Consider the following 24,346-nt stretch of genomic DNA (forward strand, 5'->3'; position numbering starts at 1 on the left):
CTGAACAATATGAATTAAGGGTAGAAAGGATGCATTGGTTTACGGGGCCTGTTCTTCTACCTGCTTAAGACTGGGGGTAAGATATTTTGCATAGCTAGAATATCATCCCAGTGATTTGAATTAAGATATGAATACGATATGATACGATACGTGCAAATGGTACTCCAGCTAGGGATTTACTCCTCTGAGATGGTGGGTGCAGGAATTACGGAAGCAAATCTCCTCGTAGGGGGAGGAAAAAAAAAAAAAAAAAAAAGAGGAGCAAAATTTATGACCAGGGTATGGAGGCAGTTCCTCACTGGGATGGGAGTTACGGCTGGAGGGTTCGGATGAGCTCTGCTGCAGCAAGTGGCGTACACAATACTGTCCCACAGCCTGACCAACTCCGCTTAATTAATTTTTATTTATTTATTTATTTATTTAAAGAAATTTGAGGGAGGCAAAGACTGTCCGTTTTCTGAAGCAGGCACTGATAGTCCTGGTTCCTGGCAAAGACTGTCCATTTTCTGAAGTAGGCACTGATAGTCCTGGTTCCTGGCGAAAAAAACCTCTATGAATCTATCACGTTGCGGCTGCCCCATCCCTGAAGGGGTTCAAGGCCAGGTCGGATGGGGCTTGGAGCGACCTGGGCCGGTGGGAGGTGTCCCTGCCCAGGGCAGGGGGGTGGAACGGGATGGGCTTTGAGGTCCCTTCCAACCCAAACCATTCTATATCATCATTTAACCATTTTTATCTCCTAGTTTGTAGCTTTAAGATTATTTTTTTTTTTTTTCTGGGGCGGGGGGGGGGAGGTGGGTTACGAATGCAGACGGATCGGGGAAGCAAATGCAACATTAAAGACGAAACGCGAGCTCGGAACCTTTGCAGACTTTCCCTGTGCCGGCCAACGTAACACCAAACCGGAGTTTTCACACGCAGCCATACACACGCTCATTTCATCCTCCGCCGTATCCCGCGAATTTTAACGTGCTTATAAATCAGGGCAGGAAAATACCCGCTCCTAAACCAAGCGTTTACATAAAAACTCTAACTCCGATTATTTACCGTTTTACCACCCTGGCAGCGCTACTGCAAACATTTCACTTGAAAGATTCTGAATCTTGCCCTACTTTCAAGGTTTTGGGGAGCGGGGGTGGTTTTTTTGTGTTTTTACATCAGCTAAGACTCTTCCAGCAAACACAGGAAAAGAATAGAAAAAAAAAAAAAGCAGCGATTAATTTGTGGACTAATAACATCAGTTCTGTTCCCATTACCTTTTTGCGAGGAGTTGAGGTATCCTTGTTGACCCAAACGCCATTTGGATCTTGGTGCACTAACTCAACCTCCAAGTCTTTCGGAAACTCTGATCTCACACAAGCCCTGATGTTTGGTCATACGAATAGCGTCCTTACACCGCTACATCGCTTATTCTGCAAACGTATTTTTATCACCCGGCACCTAGAAACGCCACCTGGAGTTACGGGAAGAAAAAATCAACGTTTATCACACCAGCAAGAACCACTTGGCGGTGGTTCAGAAGCCCCGGCAGCCCCTGCTGGAAAGCTGGAGAACCAAGCCAGAAAACGTCGGGTTTTGCTGGCTCTCCATTTCCATCAATTTTGCATCTCGGGGATAGGCACCAGCTCGACTCTCTTTCATCTCCCCAACTCCCGCTGACCCAACCGGCGCCCCAGGGGCGAGGCAGAGCTTGGCGAACAGCGGGAAAGAAACTGTCGTCTCTGGAATTGCCAGCTTTAAAAAGAAAAGAACCGACTGTGGAACCAAGCTGGGAGAGAAAAAAAAAAAAAAAAAAACACCCCGGCAACCTCTATCTGCCTTTCCTCGGGGTTACTCTCCCCGGCCGCGAGGGCAGGGAAAAAGCAAAAATCACCGAATGAAACTCAAGCGGAGGTTTCCGCTTTAAATCACCCCCGCAAATTAAGCTGTAATTAGTATTTTCGGACACTAATCCCCTGTTTTTTACAAAAACGTTATTAAACTGGCAGCACATCCGCCACTAACCTCTCCTGTCATTGAGGCAATTTATCTGCTCAGATGGGAGGACGGAGAGGATAAAGGAGAACGTGGGAGTCGGCAGCAGCTGGAATGCAGATGTGCGTATGCAGCTATTGTTTTCTTTGCTCCCAGTTCGCCGCAGCTGTGGAAACAGAGCAGAACGCTTCCAACTTTATTCGTTTAGGAAAAAAAAGAGGGAGGCAAAAAAAAAAAAAAAAAGAAAAAATGTGCAATTGCATCATCAGCGCTCTCGGTTTCATGTCTACACGTTAAGCGACGTGAAAAGAAAACAATTTGACTCAATCCTTCGCATGTCAACCACAAATCCAGACGTTGCCACCAAATTCTGGGCTCTCGGCAAAAATAGATCCCATCGGATATTACACCTAATCAATGCGTTGCAAGGAAAAGAAATGCGGCGCTGGGAGCTCAGTATACCGGAGCTACCCTGGCAAGAAGAGACGTTCACACAAACTGGCCGTCCCTGCGTATTTCTCTGAAGTTAAGGCGGGCAAACGACAAAGGAAAACCAATTCGTTCATAAGGGATGAGTTCTTTAGTCCTGCCTCAGCGACTTTTACAGGAGGAAAACCAGGAGCAAATGAGATAAATGGAGTCTAAATGCCATAAGTTGTCAGGCAGAAGAGTTGCCCCCTTGGGAACTTCGGGAAGTGGTCTGCGGACCCTGCTGCGAGCACTGCATGAAGCGGGAGCGAGACCAGCACGCCAGAAGAGGGACACGGCCCAGACCGCTTTGCAAAAGGTTCTTCTCTTCTGCTACGGGGCGGAATAACCCCCCGCACCAGCACAGGTTGGGGCCGACCTGCTGGAGAGCAGCTCTGTGGAAAGAGACCTGGGAGTCCTGGTGGACAACAGGGTGACCATGAGCCAGCAATGTGCCCTTGTGGCCAAGAAGGCCAATGGCATCCTGGGGAGCATCAAGAAGAGTGTGGCCAGCAGGTCGAGGGAGGTCATCCTCCCCCTCTGCTCTGCCTTGGTGAGGCCACACCTGGAGTACTGTGTCCAGTTCTGGGCTCCCCGGTTCAAGAGGGACAGGGAACTGCTGGAGAGGGTGCAGCAAAGGGCTACCGAGATGATGAGGGGACTGGAGCACCTCTCTTATGAAGAAAGGTTGAGGGATTTGGGTCTCTTCAGTCTGGAAAAAAGACGGCTGAGGGGGGACCTTATCAGCACTTATAAATACTGAAAGGGTGGGTGTCAGGAGGATGGGGTCAGGCTCTTTTCAGTGGGGCCCAGCCACAGGACAAGAGGGAACAGGCACAAACTTGAGCATTGGAAGTTCCACCTAAACATGAGGAGGAACTTCTTTCCTGTGAGGGTGGCAGAGCACTGGCACAGGCTGCCCAGAGAGGTGGTGGAGTCTCTTGTCTCTGGAGACATTCCAAACCCGCCTGGACGCGTTCCTGTGCAACCCGCTCTGGGTGACCCTGCTCTGGCAGGGGGGTTGGACTAGATGATCTCCAGAGGTCCCTGCCAACCCTATGGTTCTATGATTGATTCTATGATACAGCACGTAACCCCTGAGCGCTGCAAGCGTGTAAAAGCGGCCTTCATTTTAACCTGCGTGCTCGCTGCCGTGCTGGAGAAAACACCATCTCAGATACTATTGGTACCCTGGACTAGTCATTCTTACGGACAGAGTAAATGTCAACGCGTCTCCTTGAAGCATTCTGCCTAACAGACTACATTAATGGGTAATAACGCAGGCGTTTTCACAACATCAGAAAAAAAAAAAATTTTAAAAAAATTGCCATGTACACACGTGAAATATTTTTCAGCGAAAATTCTCAAGGCCGAAACTCGTAGGAAAATCAGTTCGTTAGAAGAATTTGTTCAGTGAATGCACCTAAGGGACGGCAAAGACATTCACTATGTGGTTGGCTTTCATAAGAAGACATCTTTCATAAACATGACATACTTGAAAGCAGTCCTTTAGGTAGCAGCCAAACAGTTATTTTCTTACCTTACACGTTAATTAAAATAGCCCTTTTGACCATTTATTACTATTTTTGAATTAATGTTGCCCTTATGTATTATTCATATATGCAGTACTTAAGAGTCTATATCAACGTAAATGCTGTAAAGTGACCTTGAATTGACAGCAAAGATGACTGAGGTAACAAAATGATAGGATGTAAAATATAGGTTAACAACTACCATTTTTTTATATGATAGCTGTTTTATATTATATCATTTGAGAGAGATAATTGCTTTGTAATTAAAGAACGTTATGGCATTGAAGAAAACCAGGATTGTCTGGAGCTTCAGAAACATCTCAAGTGTTTCAGATGCCTTCACACAACATCCAAACTTTGTGAAAGTTCTAATTTTCTATTAACCGTGGAACAACTACATAAACGTATTATTTCTGAGCATGACATTGGGGAATGTCATAGTTTCATCGCTTTATTGAGCTTAGAGTATATCGTAAGCCACTAAGTTTCTACTGAAACCTTAGCCTAGTCTTTAAGACTATCTCTAATTTTTAAAATTAGAGATAAATTATTATTGAGAGTACGCTAATCAAGTGGTAATGGCCACGATCTCTCTTTAGTATTTGTAATATTCCTGTTATCCTGCTCTACGATATGTCTCAAGCTCGACTGTCTCAAAGCACCTATTACGGGAACGAGAGAACAGATTCTAGCCCCCTTCATCAATATGTACCTCCTTAAATAGAAGGATCGATTCCCTCAATTTCAACTGAATACTCTTTTAGACAAATTTTTGCTCGGCGTCATCGAAATATCAAAACGAATCCCTGAATTAATGCATGAAACCCCTCTTCTAGGTTCTTGGATGATTATTTCTGTTTCATCTCAGCTTTGCTATTCTATTTGTTCTGCTTAATGCGGTCTATCGTAGAGCAGTACTGTTAAAACACTTACATTTGCATCAAAAGGAAATTACTATCTCCGCCTTCGTCTCCCATATCTCACGCAGCGGTTCAGCACAGCAGGATATCCACCGAGAGCAACGCGACTCAGCGGAACGTGGATGTTTAAAACTTAATTACGCATTTCCGGACGCTCGTAATTGATACTGCTGACACACCAGTTGCATGTTAAGTGATAAGCGGTTATTCAAAACTGAAAAAGCGAGAGCGCGCAATCCACTCAATCCACTTCAGCAACGTAACTTTAGGTTTCCCAGGACTGCAATGTCCACCCAGAGACCTCCTGTTGAAGACATGTGACACCAGCGAGATAAGGATGCCCTTACCAGCGAGATAAGGATGCCCTTCCCTTCGCCGCTGTCTCTACGGGTATCCTGGGACAGACACAAGCCAGAAATCCAGCAGAGCTTCTGCTAGAACTGAGGTAATCCTCCAAGGGAAGCTACGGCCCTGAGAATATGAAGAACATCTTTATCTGGATTGAAGAAAAAACACGCATTTTGACTTTTCAACAACGCGGGGAGTCCTTTCTGGGCTGACATTTACTGGCAGCAGCAGCGGCACTGAATCATTAGCAAAAGGAATAACCTTGACTTGAAAAGAGAGGGCTGGGAGCCAAGAGACACGCTGTCTTCTGGGTCTTGCGTAGTTTTTAGCCCGAGCACTGCAACCGACCTCTAATTCTTTCGTCCTTCTGACACCTTCATATTAGTTTCTTCAGGCTTTTGTGTTTCCCATCCCCATCCCCAGGCATGGCACCGTGCCCGCTCTGCAACGCAGCTAACGCTCAGAACGGGCTTTTTAATCTTCTGATAAAAAACACCGGCAAAGGAGCCTCACACTGATGCTAAAAACCAGTTTGCAGCTGGATTTGTTAAAACAGAGCACTTAGAAGCATCTACTTATTTACCACGATTCCCGGCAGTTACGTAGGAATTCTGTCACGTACTGCTGGCTACGGAGCTGGATCCTGCTCCCTCATTAAATTCGGACTGTCCTTAGTGCTGCTGGATTTTCTTTCCTACTTCCCGATTCACTTGAGAAATACGGTATTAAAACCCGTGTTTCCGAACATGCAAGGCCATTTTTGGTTAAGACAACGTCCGGGGTTGAAGGCGCTCCCAAAGCGGTAACGGATTAAGGTGAGGAAGTATTTTATTAACCCGATGCGAGGCTCCTGATTGACAACGTGGGGAAATGAAACATCTTTGTTTATTCGCCGGGGAGATTCAACATGGAAGTGCAATGCTTTCGCTGCCGTTCCCCGCAGCAGAGGGAGGGAGGAGTGGGCAGCGGGGTTTCAGGGCCGTCAGTCATCTAACGTGACAACTTTTAACTAACACATCAGGGATATTACACACGGTATAATGCGGCATAAAAAAGAAAGGAAAACGGCTCTATTCAGAGCGCGATGCCTTTCTTTAGGGATTTTTACATTTCTGTAGAGCAATAAAAGCATGAAGACAAACTGAACTCTTTTCCCATGTATCTCTAAACGCTGCGGTCATCAGTTTCTTTCTCTCTTAAAAGCTCCGTATGTTGGAACTCAAAAGCACCAAAAGAGCTTCGGCAGGTACCGTGCCCAGCTCACCGCAGCCCAGCCCTTCCAACAGGAGCAAATACTGAAATTCCCCGAGATCCAGCTCCCACGGCTGCCTCCCGTCCTAGAGGACGCTGCTTCCTAGGGCCCTTTGCTGCTTCTCCACCCAAGGGGCGCGAGTCGCTATCTCTGCGCTCTGTCCAACTTAGGCAAAAGCTAGGAAAAAACATTAAGGCTGCAAAAATCAGAAAGCTCTCCGTTTCGGTGACCGACGGCAGCCCACAGGTCTGATGGTCGCACGATGCCAGGGCACGGGGCACTGGGAAACTCCCTCCCACCATCCTCCTACGCTTGCCCTTTCCCTTCGGTCTCCTGCACCACGGAAGAGACGAAACCCAAGTTAATAAGGGCCGGGGGTTAACAGCACGGCTGTTTCCAGACCTCCCCACGACCGAATAATGAAGCGATTTGGATAAACGCGTCTTTACTTCCCTCCTAAATCCGGCTTAGCCAAACAAGTAGCGCTACTTTGGATGTCGCCGCCGCGCTCTCTAATCCTTTCTAACGATGGGTCATTTCTCATTTACACCGTTCCGAGTGCCCAAAAGCCTAACAGAAACTGAGGCCGCAGCGCAATAGGCCGGGAAATAAAACAGAGCGTAAGACAGTGGGTGAATGGAAACAGGTGCCTAATCATTGCTAGTCCAACAAAAATCTAGAAACCGCGTCTCTTACATGTATAGCAATTACGTCTAAAACCAGACAAAGCACACGTGAAATATTTGCTATAAAATGTTAATGTATTAACGAAACCGTGCCTTATTTAAGACGTTAGCAGGTGATTTTGATCCCAGACGAAAATACCACAAGAACGACTCATGCAGCGGAGCGAGCTGAATAAACGTAAGCGAGGTGTGAATCGGACACACACAAGGTTTCGGCAGTGTGCATTCAATCTATTAAACAATTAAATCCCGGCACATTCACGGAGCCTACATATTGGTGCCATCAACGCTGTACGCCTGCCTTCTGCAGGGCTTTTTCCCCCCCAACCTGAAAATATTTGTTTAATAGAGTAATGATAGCATCACGTACCCTGTAGTAAGCAATTTAAGGACAGATACAAATTTTCAAGAGAGTATCACACATATTGAGGGAGATATTCTATTCTATATGTATATATATTCTATACTACCCTATATATTCTATACTATCCTATAAAATTCTGCACTATCCTATACTATTCTATATTCTATGCTATCCTATAAAAGAACATCAAGGCAAGGAGTAAACTGGCAGAGGTGGATGGGATTATTAGCCTGATTCAGACATCAAAGTTAAGGAGTCTTCAGCACCAGAAGGACACGGAGCTGTTGGAATGGGGCCAGAGGAGGCCACGGAGATGGTGGGAGAGCTGGAGCCCCTCTGCTGTGAGGACAGGCTGAGAGAGCTGGGGGGGTTCGGCCTGGAGAAGAGAAGGCTCCGCGGAGACCTTCCAGCCCCTTCCAGTCCCGCAAGGGGCTCCAGGAAAGCTGGGGAGGGACTCTGGAGCAGGGAGGGGAGCCACGGGACGAGGGGTGACAGTTTTAAACTGAAAGAGGGGAGATTGAGATGAGATACCAGGAAGAAATTCCTTGCTGTGAGGGTGGTGAGCCCCTGGCCCAGGTTGCCCAGAGAAGCTGTGGCTGCCCCATCCCTGGAGGGGTTCAAGGCCAGGTCGGACGGGGCTTGGAGCAACCTGGGCTGGTGGGAGGTGTCCCTGCCCAGGGCAGGGGGTGGCACTGGATGGTCTTTGAGGTCCCTTCCAACCCAAACCATTCTATGAGTCTATGACGTTTCCACTGACTTCACAGGGCCCTTATTCGGATCTCTTATTTTGGTACTTTGGACCGAGCTGCCCTTTCCACACTCTAAGGCACTCAAAGGGGTCACTACCAGATGGACCCCTGATAGTAACCCTCTTTGTTCTACAGTCACACCAAAAGATGCTCCTATATTTATGTTTCTTTCGTTCAGCTCTATGCTGTTCTTTTTCTCGAGTTCCCTGCATCCCACCCACGTGTATTACACAGAAAGAGTGAGCATGAATTATGGTGTTGTGTTACTAATTGATTGCATACGTTGTCATAGCCCATGCATTTCCATCACTAACTTCAACAGTAGAAAGACAAAAATCGACATAATACTGTAAATTAAAAACAATTAAGAAAAACCGGAGTAATTTAAATTGTGATCTTTCAGAATGCGAGGCATTTACTTTTTCAAAGATTTCTTTTGGAGCTGTGAGGAATAAAACCCTTTTAAAAATGAAAAAGAAAAGGTAGAAGTAGCATCTCTTTGGGAAACGTTAGTTGTTAAGGTGAGAGGGAAACACGTTTAGTGTTTATCAAAGTGTTTGCTTCGTTAAATAGCTACAGAGGTCTGACTCGGGAAGATCCCTTTGTACGGACAAACCTTCCACACCTGCTTGAATTCCGTGGAGATCGAAGAGCTCTCTTGAACAGGACGGATTTAAAGAACTGCCTGTTCTTCAACTGATGCTTACGGGCACTTCCAGTCTTTGCAACATCACAAGAGTTTCAGAAACCCGTCTATAAATGTTTTGACGGCTAAAGACACAAATAGGTGCCTAACGGGATTCTCAAAAACATGTCCCTAAATCTCCATGAAATCAATACAAGTTACAGCAACTAAAAAAAAAAATAAAAAAATTCCCAATCTGCATTATTAAGCGTCCTTTAAAAAAAAAAACCAAACTGGTCCTTCAATATTTTTCTGTAAGCCTGGCACTCCAGCCAGGGCAACTGGATTTGTTAAGGTGGGTACAAACTTACGTACGCTTGTGTGGGCACGGGGAGGTCTAAAATGACATCTAGGTCCTCAGAGTAGCGTGGCAGCTTTTTTACTAGGACAAAATACGTACACTGTCGAAAACGCTTCTTTTTGACAAAGGAGATCAGTACGCTCTTCTCTACTTTGACTTGCAATCCTCTTGCCCCAATAGAGCTGTATATCGTAAAAGTAAATACATCAATGATGTAGTCCTTCCCCATTTTTTTTCCCCCCTTTTGCAAAAGGGAAATTAAAAGGGCATGCGTGGTTTTCTCCGCGGTTCCAAACCAAAATTATCATCATCAAAGAAAAGCAGCACCTACACATTTGATCTTCGACCTTCGGGTTTCTTGTAAAAGCCACGCATTTGCTGACAAAGACGACAGTAAGACCATACCCCATCACTCCTTTTCAAGAGCAATTAACTACGTTGAACAACGCTCAATCAGTGTCAAATAACTTGTGGCTCACTAATCACTTATGTCCTTCCAAGGCTGTGAAATTAGGGATTTCAGTGGTTAATAATCGTGGCAAAATTAACAAAATGCTATAATGCCAAACAAATGAAGCATCATCATTTAGAGTCTGTTCTTGTTCTTTTCAACATTCATCTCTGCCTGGGGAGAAGAATACGGGAGTCGTGGGGATTGAAAAGGGAAAAGAGGGAAGGAGAAGAAAGAAGAACCAGGCATGCTTCGTATCTGTCATGAACGAGAAGACAAAGTATTTCTTTCCTCTTGGGGAGCTAAGAGAGTTGAAGGAGGAGAAAATCGGCACAACCGAACGCAGGCACAGTAATTTGCTGTCATTGTCTAGTATTGTCTGCATTACGACCGTACATCACCAGGCAGAGCTGATGAGTTGTGACAATACCACAGAGCCATCCTCGTTTGGGAGAACGGGAAGACGTTAATAAAACTGCCGAATATCGGAACATCACATCTGCTCCGTTCTGTTTGTATGAGACTCTTCCATTCACTAAACAAATCTGTCTTCCCGGCGCGGCTCTAATGGGTCACATAGGAGGGAAGCAGCCCAGAAGCTGTAAACCCTTCGGGGAGCCTGTCAGCTAACTCGGTGACAAAATTCTTAATCTGTATTTTCCTATTAGCAGCAACAATATATAACTCTCTTACGCAGCTTTTCCTTTCCACAGTCTCAAAGCGGCCCACAAAACAGATACATCAACATCCCTATTTTAAATACCGGCACTCTGAGATAGGGAAAAATAAAGCATCTCACGCCAAGTTACGCAGCACCCAAGGCGTCACTGTAGAAAGAGCCCTCGTCTTCCCCGTCTGAGCCTGGGGCTCCGCAATGGCACAAGGAAAGTCCATGATTTGGGTCGGCGCCCCAGAGATGGAAAACAAGAGAGCTCTTGAAAAGGCAGCCTGGCACCAGGGAAGGTTCGAAAAGCAAGACCATAGGCAGACGCATGGCCCTCACTGACTTTCAGTCACAAACTAGATCAAGTTTGCGTCTTGACAATTTTCTCTACGGTTTTTTTTTTAATCCACCTACATTAACCGAACCCGAAACTTCCTGTACTGCGTTTCCTTACCGCCTACAACGAGCTTCATAAGTCAGTGCCAACTTTGCAAAGACCGTCTGAGCGCAATGGGCTTCTCGAGCATCAATTAACCAGGCTTCTCACAAGAGCGGGTGCACGCTATGAAACACATTTTCAACCTCTGCTGCGAACGTGCCCCTGCAACTTAACCACGCCGCCTAAACGCACCAGTTCTTCACTTAACCGTCCCAGTTGACTTGTTCAATATTCAGCACGTAATATATTTCAAATTCTAGTAATCTGGCTGCGGGACTGTCAAATTCCTCAATAGTTCATTTTATGCCCAGCTTTTCCCGAGCAGCGCGCTATAAATTGCGGGACCGACTTCTTAGCTTTTACTTGCATTAAAGTCAAACATCTGCTTTTCAAAACCAGGCTCGCGTATGTGCGTTCCAAATCAAAAACGCGCGCGAGAGAGAGGTGGCTAAAGAGTCAGCGGCAACAAAACGGCAGAGCAGCGAAAGATCTGTAAAACCTAAGTTCACATTCTTTGGCGAGCGGAGACTCTGGGCGAAACACACAGTTTGGCTCTGGCTTGGGAAAATGAAGTTTCTTCTGTCTTTCCTGATAGAATCTATTTAACTGACGGGGAAGCGGCACTGACGGTCATTTGGGGAAACCGTATCAATCTCCCCCGGTAAGAACGGCGACAGCTGCGCCGTGTTAGGAAGAAAAGAAAGAAGGGAAAGGTGAAAAATCCACAGGAACCACATTAGAATCGGAGTGGACCGTTGTGATTTCATTAGGGCTCGATCCAGTTATTAACATTAACCTGAAACTTTAAATTAAGCCTTTCATTACTTTTTGTGCGCTGTCCTTTACAACTTTCAGTAAATAGTACTTTAGACCTAAAGCCAGTGGTATTTGTTATATAAGCGCAGTATTTTAAAAAAACCACACAGCTACTTATCTAAAAATCAAAAGAAATTTGAAAAACATGTAATCTAGACATGACGATACGTCATAACAGTGGAAAGGACACCACGAGCTAGCTAACAGACAACGGAATTCATTCTCGGCTTTTATTGCCTGGAAGTTAAGATTTCTTTTCTGCTTTGGGGTGGCGGTGGTGGGATCTGGGTTTGTTTGGGTTTTTTTCCCCCCTTTGGAATGTCATTGGAGTTTAAACCTTCCAGTAAACTTTCTCATGTTGCTTCCCTCCTGCCCCTTTTTCATTTGCAGTTTGCTTTATTACGCAGGAAAAAATAATAATAATTAAAAAAAAATAAATCTTGTGGCAAGCTAGTTTTCTGCACTCAGTCACAACGAGCATAGCTTGGAAACGACGCAGCAGCCGAGGAACAACAGAATAGCAAAGGACCGAATTATGATATTTGGAAATGGCGTACAGCCTGGGACAGCTGCAGAAAAGCCATGGCTGGACACACTTTCTCTTGAAATATGTTAAGTTCGGTTCAGCTGTGGGATGCGAACGAGTGTTTTGTTGCTGGCTCTTCAGTTCTCTGGTACGTTACATGAGCTCCCTTTCCCCTTTATTTTCCGAACAGTACATAAATATTTTTATGAGCTACGGGTCTTCGAACCGGGTTTCCCTGACCCATCGACCGATTCTCCTTTGTCTCTTTGAAATTGTGTCTCATACGCTATGAGAAATTCATCGTCCTTGTCTGTCAAAAAAAAAAAAAAAAAACCCAACAAAAAACCAAAACCCAACAGGAAAACCGCAACCGTGATCCTGTTTGTTGCCATTGCTACACGTCAACCCGAAGGACGATAAATTCCCACTTGATATCAAGGTTGCGTGGAGACAACTGTAGTCCGATATATTAGAAGCAGTAAAGTTCACACAGCTTTTAATTCATTTTTTATACACCTGAAGTTAGCCACTCCCAAAGATACAATTAAAAAAAAAGGAATAAGGGAAGAACACCTTCTGTATTCTCGCTGTGGATTAACGTCAATCCTGATTGCCACCAGAAAAATCAAACCACGGCTGTATATGTCTACGTACCTTATTGCATATCTGGAATTATGGACCGTGGCACATGGGCTGTTCCGAGGCTATTCCAGGCAAACGTCTGGTGCTTCGTAAAGTACACAAGGTTCTGTAGTATTGCGGAAAAATAAATACCTAACGCAAGGCACTTCGTACAGCCCGTGGAAGTATCTCAATCCAACATAGCTAAATAGGACCGCGTTAACCACACTTTCGAGAACCCTCCAAACTTTTCCAGTTCAAAAGTGCCTTCTCCCCCCGGCCCCACACACACACTTTTTTCCCATCTGTCTTCATTCTCATTCCTGAGGGATAAAGGGAAAAAAAAACAACAAACCCAGGCTTGAAATTACAGTCAAATTGCAATCCTAGAATCTAAGCTCGTCTGATTGGTTTGAGAAGGAAATATCTACTTTCCTTCTGAGATTACCCGCATTCCCTGTACAAGATCTGAAATATCTGTTCCAACTCTGAACTGAACTCCAAATTAAGACGTTAGCTTCGCTATGATTTAGAGCGCTTGCTTATGAACAAGCCTCCTTTTTACTTCCATTGCTCCGGAAAAATCTCTCATCAGTATTCCTTCTGAGCATATACATTTCCTTTGCATCAGCGACATTTAAGGATTTTATGCACTGGAATAAAAGCCTCGCAGGGTCACTGGGACCAAAGTAATATGAGCTTCACAGATTCACCCACAAGAAGTTCGGATTTTGCCTTCTGCTCTGGTTTATATGGTTTTCTTCGTCATGAACGTCACTGCTTTGCCCGAGTGCACCTATTTAGCTCTCTACAAGGCTTCAGGAATTCCATGCATCTTCTACAAGTTTCCCATATTACAAAGAGCCTATCAGTAGACAGTCCGGATGGATATTCACGTTGCCATCTTTTCCCACTGCACGTTAGACTTCTCCAGCACACTACAAGCACTTTTGAAAAGTCAGAGTAATTAAATCTGGCGAGCTTTCTGGTGAAGTAACACTTCCATTAAAAAAAAAATAAAATAAAATAAAAATTCATTAGACAATCCAATGAAACCCAACCTTTTAGTGGAAACAATACTACAAAAGTTTAAATCGGAAAATGTCCTAGGAGAGACAGACACGTCAGCCTTTACCATTAGCACTGTGGCCTGAGACGGGAAGAAGCCCACATCTCTATCAGTTGTTCTTTTTAAACACGTTCACTGACCGGCGTCTCGAGCTACGCTGCAGGTTAGAGCTCAAACTATTGCTCCGCAGACGCAGTCTCTGAGACCTAGAATAGCGAAGCAGATTTAACGGTGAAAAAAAAAAAAAAAAGACGCCTTTTTCTGACAGCTACGGGACTTATGAGGGATATCGGGACAGACACGGTTCAAGTTCCCGCATTTAGGTTCCCGATTCCAATCCCAGTCTCAAAACCATGCTCTTTAACATCAGAAGTTAAGAGTTTGTTATGTCTTCTTCAGGAAATAATAAATAAATAAATAAATAAATAATAATAAAAAAAAGAGAGCCCATGACAGGGGGGCCGGAACCAGATGATCTTCAAGGTCCCTTCCAACCCAAAGCATCCCATGATTCTACGAAAGCCCACCACCACCTTGAAACCCTTGCTTTCCTCTTGGTCTCACGCATCAGTACAAGGTGGGGCACTTTTCAAATCTCAGCAGAAGAAAAATGAGAAAACTACCTCTAGCTCTACTACGACAGAAGGACGTAAACAGAAAAGGCACAACCGGAGTCCGGTCGAGGCAGATACAGTTCAGGCATTTATACAACCCCTAATACAGCTGCAGATATTCTGGTGGTACGAAACAGAATCCTGGAGCCAACAAAGTAAAAAGCGCTGTATTTTGCTCATCCACGTGTTTTTCTTTTAACTTTTCTAGCTGGAAAAAAATATTTTTCTTTTTTGCTGTCTTCTCTCGGTATGAAAAAAAAAAATAATAATTCTCATTCTCTCCTTGAATCTGCAGTTTCCAAGGTGCATTACTGAGACAGGAAAATTGAAACAACACAACAATCTCACAATGCTAAAAATTTCAAGCGCGTGACTCTTACGGAGCTCTTGATTAGCCTATCGATAGAAAAGACAGATTTACATTAGCTTGCTGAACAAGTGGAATCACGCGAAGCGTACTATACCTTTTAATAAAACCTCAAAACACATATTCGCTACTGCATGCTCTCACCAGAAAGAATAATTTCTCCCACTCACTCCCTCAGGAATGTGCTCACAAAATTCCGCTTCTCCTGACTCAATAACTCCTACTTCAAAATCCTTCCCAATTATGGCCATGTTTTCAGCTGCTTGTTTAAAAAGCGTTTGGTGGCCTTTTATTACCTGCAGATAGTCTATTTTCTAGAAAAGAAACCAAAAAAAACCCAACAACAAAAAAAGAAACACTGGGCCTGCACGTTGCACTTTTCCATCCTAAAGTAAACCGGCAGCTAAAGAAACAAAACACAGATTCAGGAAAAGTGGAATTTCTCTATTAATTTGTCTCAAACTTCCCTTGAGACGTAGGACGAAGCACTTAGGACTCCAACTCTACTAAATAGTGACATCCTCTTGAGATCTCACTCTCTCTACATCTCTCGGAGGTTGCCCACCACAGAGAAAATGTGCTTTGGCCCTAGCAGAAACCTAGCTTCAACGATAGCTTAAGCTAATACCAAGCTGGCAATGCCAAAATTACGTTCCTTTTTCGCTCCTTCTGGCACCTGGGGACACGACACGTTCGGAAAAGGGATAGATTTGAGCAAGGCAAGAGTATCAGTGTCTTACGCCACACAGCTGAGCCAAAAGGAATTTGCCCATCACAGCTCTTCATTTCAGCAAACCAGAATGGTAATTCAGTTCTCCTCCTCCCCCGGAGGATTGTGAGGCCAACCTTATCCATGTCGCTAAAGCCGCGTGAAATCCTTTGACGGAAGCAGCTATGGAGGGCCAAAGCTTTAAGACCGAAGTAGCTGCAGTTTCCACGGTTCAGTGACTTTCTCAGACGTCTGTGATGACAATTACAGATACGGGATTTCTCACCCTTTATCCCTCCGAAAACAGCTTTCAGAAATTCCTAGCGTGAATCCAGGGCGGGAGGGTGGGTTACAACGAAGGAGGGCAGAAAGCGGGGGACGTCGGGCCCATCTTTTCCTATTTCTTCCCTTTTGCCGTTTACCCCCATATCACCACCCAGCGCACTGGTGCTCCAGGCAGCACCTTAGAGTCATAGAATGGTTTGGGTTGGAAGGGACCTCAAAGACCACTCCCCCACCAGCCCAGGTTGCTCCAAGCCCCGTCCGACCTGGCCTTGAACCCCTCCAGGGATGGGGCAGCCACAGCTTCTCCGGGCAACCTTCTCCCTCCTAGAAAAAGTTCGGCTCTTGGCTCAACCCCAGGTTGTCCCTCTTGCTCTGCCGGCCCTTGCGTTATCATCCACCTACACAAATTAAGACAAGGCTTCTTTCCTTCCTCGCTTCCTTAAATAACGAACTGATGAGGTGCAAATTTAGAAGCAAGTGATATCAGGAAACACACGCCGCCTGGGAACAGTTTTTGCCTTCCAGACGAACGACTGTGTGCCATACATAGTAAATAGGTTAAATTATCTATTTCAGCGAAGGGAAGCAATCTGTTCTCCCCCCGACATGTTTTCCGGCGCGCCAACCTCCAGTTGTACCACAAGAACTCAGAACACCCAGGGGTTTTTTTGCCACAATCCTCAGTCCCAGCAGAAAACGGGAGGGGACATACAGTTAAGCTGCATTCCGTTTTTTCTGTGCTTGCGTGTGCACATTTCTCTGTTTTTTTTAATGTATTACCTGTCTTCACGTGCCTACCACTTACTTAAAATAAATCTAAATAAGCCCAGACAGTCCATTAACTAAACTGATTTAAGAAAATCCACACTGCTCTTTCTAGGCGCTGTATCAAATTACAGCTTTAAGGGAACGACATTTTATGTTCAACAAATTATTTCTGTTTTAATAAGTCGTATCTTTTTCATTAACCGCGGCAAAACCGTGTGTGCGCATTAAATAAAATCTTGTAAATAACTGCTTCACTGGGTCTTAAATTTAGGTTCGTCTAGCTAACAAAGACATAACTAATGTAAAAAAATACACGAATGGAAAAAAGATGCTTCCGAAATACCAAATACTAGGAAGAGGGAGGTCATTACCAGTTAAGAAAATTAGTAAACCACCTAATCAGGACTTCGTCTCTGGAGACGGACGAAGATTTATCTCTGGCTAAGGCTTGCTTTGTTTCCTGTGTGTGCCAGGCAGGAGATGGACGCACATACCTGACATTATCGCCATATCGCACTGTATCTCTGGCTCGTGACAACTTTCTCACGCTGCCCCGGGCATCTGAAGGGTCCTGATGAATGCAGAAAATGTAAATGTCTTCTATATGGTTGTATATCGCCTTTCCCCCTCTCTCCCCGCCTCCCCGGCCCTTCTTCGTGTAGGCATGGAGAGGAGATTGCCAGGACAGGAGGTGGGGTGGGCTGAGCGCGTTGCGTTCCCGGCGCCTGAGGCTGACTGAGCATCGCTTGCTCCGTGGAACGTGGAGGAAAACACGAACCGCCGCCTTCCCACAAGAGTTACACACTCGGCGTGACCCACACGTCCGGCACAGGGGTGAGAGGCGAAGTACAGTCCCTGGCTGTCTTTGGTAAAATGAATGAAATTAAAAAAAAAAACAAAAAAAAACAACAAAAAAACCCCCATAAAATAAATTTTAAAAATTACAATTTCGAACTGCAAGACCCACTGAAATAAGTCTTTTTTGATACTGACTTACATTTACAGTAAACTTTTCTAGAGTTCGTTTCCACGCGATCTCTTTCCTTCGCTGGGGTTTCCTCATAGAAACGACTGAAATTTATTATATGGAGTCTGCGGTGTTTGGGCCATTTGCATAAAATATTTTCGTATACTTTTAAAGGATACGAGGTTAAATTTATGCTCTGCGTCTACTCCATTTAGACCGAGAATTTGAATACTTTCCAATATGAAGTCACTAATGAGTCCGCACTGGGCCACCGTAAACCCGGAGTATTTCCATTCGTGCCGATGCAACTGACGGTAAGTTATTAATTGCGAAGGGTAGCCAATTTTGATGCGTTGGAGGTTTCGGGGCGAGACAAACTGACTGCAATTTAAAGCATGGCAGTTAAAGCCCAAACTGCTGAAAGGTTTCTTTGAAAAGAAAACTGTTTATGCAGGAAAATATTTTTAGTTCAGATGGGCGAACTATAGACAGACCCGGTTTCTGTACGGCATTAGCAGCTGATAAGCCTAAAGCAGACGGCGGAGGGGAAATATTTTAATGCCATCCCTTCCTGGCCAGTGTTGTACCAGCACCAACTGTTTCCGACGCGCTTTCGCGGCGTGGTAATATTTGCAAGTGTTTCCTTCAGAAACGTGCAGAGTTAATTCCAAGTACGCAGGGCTGTTTTGACACGACTTATCAACTGCTATCAAACAGAGCAGGTTCAGACCACGCTTGTTCCATTTGCTAAATTCAGAATTTCCCACATGCAAGCCAAGGGAATTAGGCTAGACAAGGATGAGGGGTTTTTTTTTTGTACGCTTTTTTTTTTTTAAAGCTAACTACTACGGCCATGTACATTTGTTGCCAGCAGACTGAAAGCTCAAGTGAGACAGCAAATTTATTTTCCATAGAAGAATGGTGGCAGAGAAAATGAAAACTTTCACGGCTCCCTTGCTCATCTTTTTCTAGATACCAAAAATTTTACTCGGCATGCAGCGTTCCGCTACTTCCCCTTTTCAAATTGGACGCAAGACAGTTCTTTTAAAACCTCCTCAGAATTATGTACGCCATCATTTGGTATATATCATTCTAAAAGCAGAACTCTTCTGCCATCGTTCTCATTTGGATGGTGATTCCTAATACAGTAGTTGCGCTTGACAAAAATCAGGTCAGGCAATACGTTCAGGCGGCCGAGAGACATCTATTCTACGGGCCGTGCTACCCTCACCGCGGGGAAATGACGGCATTTCTTTTCAGGAGTAACGTATTCTTGAGCATGGAAGTTTTTCTTCTAGGAAGCCTTTCTAAAAGGCTGTGTGCTTCTGTAGCGCTTATTCTTTTGAATAGAGAAGGTTTAAAATCTTCAGCACGCTCTTCTGAAAATTAGGAGTAACACTGAGTTTTCCTAAACTACAGTACCGAGCACAGAATCTGGCCAATTCACAAAGATGTTTTGCTAATATTAAGGGAAAAAAGGCAACAAAACCTGCCAACATACAAAAACCAGGGATCCCTGGCTGAGCGACAGACAATGCCCTCTCCAGTAATGCCACTTTAAATGAAGAAACTGACAATTTCCATTTTTTGTGATACAATCTTGGTGGTTGCAATCTAGCAAGGGATTATTTTTCCTACCTTCTTCATCGTCATCCACGTTCTTTGGAAGAAACTCTTACGCGCAGTTAAGAACACGCATGGTTTATTCCTGAAACCAAAATCCCATTCGCTGATAGTAAGTGACAATTCCATTTTGCCGGACATGACTGGAAAGAAAATAAAGGTCGTATTTCTAATAAAAACAGGTATCGGCCAGAGTAGAGGCAATACCTGGAGCGTACTCGATTGGTCATCTCTAATCTTTAAAACCTGATGAGGCCCCAACTGTAATTTTGTAGAAAATGGCCTTGCTGTTAAACGCCGTATGTCTACTTCAAAAGACCTGAAAGCTTCAAACGGTCTTTTAAGCAAATGCCTTCATACGTCAATGTCCGTTAATTCACGGAATTGGTTTTTCCTCAGCAGAGAAACCAAGTAATGAGAACATTAAAGAGTACAAGCGTCCTTGTATTATTGAATACAGAGCTGTACCTGTGTATTAGCTGAATGTGATTTATGACCACCTTGATCTGCAACACAGACCGTTTTTTGTGAAGAAATACACTCAACCAACTTTATCTCGAAGTTCTACGAGCCCCACAGGGCTCAGCCCAAAAGACAAATCATTCCTTGCTCGCTATCGGAAGCACACGACTGGGATTCCAACCAGGACAGCCTGGTTTCCCGGCTTGTAGCAGCCTTGTTCTGCCAGTGACCGCACAAGAAGATGGCTACAGAAAAGGTTCTGTCCGCTCATTTGGGTAATTCTTCACCTCATTTCTTCAGAAAAACACAGAAATTAATTAAGATCGGTCAATCAACCTATTCCTATCTTCATTTAATACCCGCAGAGGACATCCAGTAATATTCTGGCATAGCAGGATGCATTGACAACGGCATGGCTCATTTGACATTGCAATGCCAAAACCCGAGGTGATTATTTCGTTTGACGAACCAGAAACACGGAGAAGGGAGAGCAGAAACGCCTTCAAACCAAACCGAAACAAACACGAAAAGATTCCAAAAGCCCAAGGCTGAAAAAGACATCACGAAACGCCCATATGATTCCTTAACTAATCCTGGAAACGTATTCCGCAAATTCAGTTTCGAGTTCTAAGATGAAGAATTTGGAATAAATATATTTAAGCTAGGGGCTTTTTCATTCTTAAATACATCTGCGAGGAATAAATAAAAGTGACTGTGTTAATTACATTTACAGTGATTATTTTCATGTAGGTTATGGATACATTTTACAGTGAAATTTGTACATAACAAACGTCATTACCTGCGCAGACAGCGAACGTGCGCTAGTAGAACTGCTGCATTGCCTTCTGGGGAGGAGAGCTGAAATTCCAAACAAGCTTGAATTAGAGGAATAGCCTGAACTAAACAAGAGGCCAACAGACATCTAATTCTACGGACCTGGGGCTCTGGGACCAGTAAGCTCTAGAGCTTACTGGTCACCCAACCTGAGGCTGAGTCGTCAGCGACTCGGTGTTGCAGGAAAAAAACATCGTCTTATTGGGATGTATAAAAGCGATCGGCGAAGTAAAACGCATGACGCCCTTGTTTAAAGTAAAGCAATAGAACAGCTGACAAAGGTTTTTCAGGCCCGTCAGAGGAAAAGGAAACGCATTTGCTTCGTATCTAAACATTCAGAGACCAGCGAGGGGACATATCTCCAACTTGGCTGTTATCTTCCTACGGTCTGGGGTGGCTCAAGCGCGCTTTGACCTGCGCTGTGCTAGAACGCGGGTGTTCGAACGGCAACAAACCCGTAAGGATAACCATCTTGTTTTAATTTGGAGATCGCAGCTTTACTGGTAAAAATAGTAGGAGATCTGTTGTTCTTGTGACATTTCCTACCCATCAGCAGTGGAAAAAAAAGAGTCGTACGCTCATTGATAACGCGGATGCTTTGGCCAGATTTTCTGCCGAGGTAAATTCACGCCAGTAAAGGAGCTGATGTACCGCCTTCCAATTACTCAACAGTGAAAATATTTTAGAAACTTTGGGATTTAGAACAAAATATTGAGGTAGTACTGGTCAAGCTTCAACCAGGACACCGTGTCCTGTTCGGGGCGTCATTTCTCCTGAAAAATAGGCCCAAATACAAAAAGTCCAGAGGAGAACGTGAAAGGTCATCAGAGGTATATATAAACCAAGATCTACGTGGAAAGATGGAGAGAGCTGATTTCACTCAGGCTAGAGAAGGGGAGAGACGTGATAATAGACTTCAGATGTATAGGAGATTTATCGCCTTTTTGTAGCAAAGTAAGTTGGGAATTGTCAAGGGATCGCAGGCTTAAACTGCAGCAAGAAAGATGGAAGTTAGACAATTTAAAAGCTATATAACTGCAGTTACAGCTAAGATTGCCTGGGGAAAGCGTGGAAGTCTTTGCTGAAGGCTTTTGGGCAGAAGTTATTCCCACATATTTTGATAACGTTTTTGTCACAATTTCCTGAAGTAGGATGGCGTAAGGTAAGATTTCTTAAACGCCCTGTTTTCCAGAGCCATCTCTATGGATACAAAGCAGCAAATGCCAGTCTGTTCGCTCCACTCCGAACTGGCCAGAAGCCAGCCGGCAAAGTTCAGGAGCCGCGAGGAAGAACATCTGGAGAGCACTAGCCGTGCGGCAGCCACTCAGGCCAGCTGAGATTCTATTGAACAGAGACCGCTTTCGTGCAGCAAAAGGCCATGAGATCCACAGAGCGCAGCTGAGAAAACCCAGTGCGAGCAGCGCAGCCTTTAATTTCTTCCTTGAGCAACAAAGATGAGGAGTTCCTCCCCGCTGCCGGAACGCCGGCAGGTCCGGCGGGAGCCGGGTCCAGCCAAGCCAGCCATCCCGGAGAGGGGCTGAACCCGGGATGATGCTGTGAAAAGGACATCTGCTTTTCTGAAAACACCTTGTTCTCCTACCAGATCGCAAACCGAAGCGTTAACCAACCTCCCCTCCGTCGCTAAGGCAAGCTGGCGGGAGCAGAGAACGAAATTCCAGGGCTTGCAGTAAATCAGTGAAGCGTGGTTGGGTTTGAATAAAGAAGGGTGAACTTAAAAAGGTGAATAATCTTGCCTATCTATCATATCACATCGCATATCATATCATGTCATATCTAATTAGAAACCCCTGAACTGTTTCCAAGTGCCTTAGGTTTGTTTTCTTTTCGAACATTCTTAGGATCAGCGTAACTCTTGTAAAGTTCCTTCTCTTCCCTGTTAGTATCACCTTTTCTCTCCCGGTTTTTTAAATGCTACGCTGATAGCAAGCTACGGGGATAAAAATCAAGTTTTTGTTAGAAAATCTCCTTTGGCAGCAGGCTTTTAAACCAGTTTTAAGTATTTTCAGAACTATGCAAGGATTATTACCTGTGACTCCTTAAAGTGTATTTACTACTGTGATCGACTCCAGGTAATCCAGCCTTAAAATCCTCTGAAAAGGCAAGTATAAGTGTTCTTACCTTACCGATGCAAAAGCCGCACACATGCGTGCCAGTAACTGATTAACGTGAATTCTGATCGTGTCTGAAAGACACGCCAAGCTCGCTATTCAGCCCAAAAATACCTGAAGAATTAGAGAACTAAAAGACGGGGTGATACGATTCTTTCTTGTGGAGAAGACTTGGTTCGGGTCCCCTTTCGCTTGGTGCCAGAGACAGGATAAGGAGGGAAACGAAGAAAACGGATTTAAGTCCGGGCAGCCGAATTGATTGGCCTTGGAAGCAGAGAGAAGATTCCAAAAGCACAACCTGGTGGGCTGGTACCCAGGAAAGCCTGGAAGATGTCTGGGAGGCTGCAAAGGTTTGAAACTGATTCTGGAACAACGCAAAAGGTTCAAATGGTTTTTTTTTTTTTGGGAATACTGCGGAAAAGGTCAAAGAGCCATCCTGACTAATGGGAGGGATTTATTATGAAGAGTAATCGTTTTCTAAGGAGCAGAAATGCTCCCCAAGCACTCCCCAAAACCCAAATATGACATAAAATCATTTCACACAGAAATGCATTACTCTGATTTTGTTGTTGTTGTTGTTGTTGAAGACGTCTCAGACTGTGACTTGTTTATTAAGAAAAACAAAACAAAGTAGCCCACAAACTTAATTTTGCCTTACCTAAGCTGACTCACCATGGTTAATGGTAGCAAAACATAGGTTTTTGTTACTGAAGTGAGCAGGTATGACTCAGTTACATCGAGGAAGTGCGTTGAATAATGAAGTGCCACCTTGACGTGACAGTTTTTCAGAATCCAAAGCACTCGTAAGGACTTGCACAGAAAAGCTACATCTCCGCAAAGCCGTTAAATCAGCTTAGGGGTAAAGATCGTGCCCGGTTAACCAATGGAGCGTAGGAGAGAACGGAGAGAATTCAGGCTATTAAACTCCAGCGCTCTTCAAGGTCACGTTTAGTATCAGCGGGCAGAGTACCAAACGGACGCTGAAGAAAGCCACTTGGCTTCTAGTAGCAACACAGATGAGAGCCTGGAGGTTAGCATAGAAGACATTAGCACAGAAGACATTAACACGCCACTCGAGCTACGCTTCCCCAGTGGAAAACAGCCAATGTTTCGCGTGGCAGGAATATAATGTAGTCTAGAGAAAGCTCTGAGCTCAAAGCACGCAGAAGCGTTCCTACCGAAAACGTCTCCGAAAATATTCGACTCCTGCACGTGGAAGCCTGCTGCTGCCGGGCTCCGTCCCACCATCAGCTCAACCCTGGCCAGATGCACTCTGCAAAGCCACATCCCCACCAGAGAAAGCAGTCCCCACATTTCAAACTGGGGCAAGGAACAGGAAAACGGAAGGCGGCGACCACGGAAAGCCAATATATAAACCGCGTCATTGTCTCAGGTGGCAAAAAGATACAAGACGTTGAAAAAAATCAACAGAGAACCTTAAAACTCCGAGAGAAGCTAGATGCAGTTTCACCGTGGGAAGCACATTACTGCCAAAGGTGATAAAATGAAATCTGTGACAGAGTAAAGACTCAACAGGGCTCTAACAGTGCCAAAGAGTATTACCTAAGCTCTTAATCATTACACAAGACTGCATCACTTACAGCGTACATGCGCAGCGTTACCAAGATGGCCAAAAATTCCTCAGTTTATCACAGAGGCCCATTCTTTTTAAGATTAAACGGAGCCTTAAAGGTTTCACGATGTAAGAGGGCCGAAGTTGTCGAGT

The 24,346-nt window shown here is 44.7% G+C and overlaps 1 protein-coding gene across 2 annotated transcripts in view; it reads right to left on the minus strand.

The window, feature by feature from the left end:
* Window positions 1-24,346, minus strand: part of ARSJ (arylsulfatase family member J) — a 44,199-nt gene that overhangs the window by 7,694 nt on the left and 12,159 nt on the right. The window contains exon 1 of one of the 2 annotated variants that reach the window (XM_054203917.1): window positions 4,905-4,918. The exons of the other annotated variant lie outside the window; for it this stretch is intronic. Coding sequence (XP_054059892.1) covers window positions 4,905-4,912 — 8 coding nt within the window. The 5' untranslated portion in view covers window positions 4,913-4,918. Of the gene's footprint in view, window positions 1-4,904; window positions 4,919-24,346 lie in introns of those variants that run through there. 2 annotated transcript variants of the gene reach the window in all.

Source organism: Rissa tridactyla, chromosome 5 (assembly GCF_028500815.1).
Source record: "Rissa tridactyla isolate bRisTri1 chromosome 5, bRisTri1.patW.cur.20221130, whole genome shotgun sequence".
NCBI classification, from domain to species: domain Eukaryota; kingdom Metazoa; phylum Chordata; class Aves; order Charadriiformes; family Laridae; genus Rissa; species Rissa tridactyla.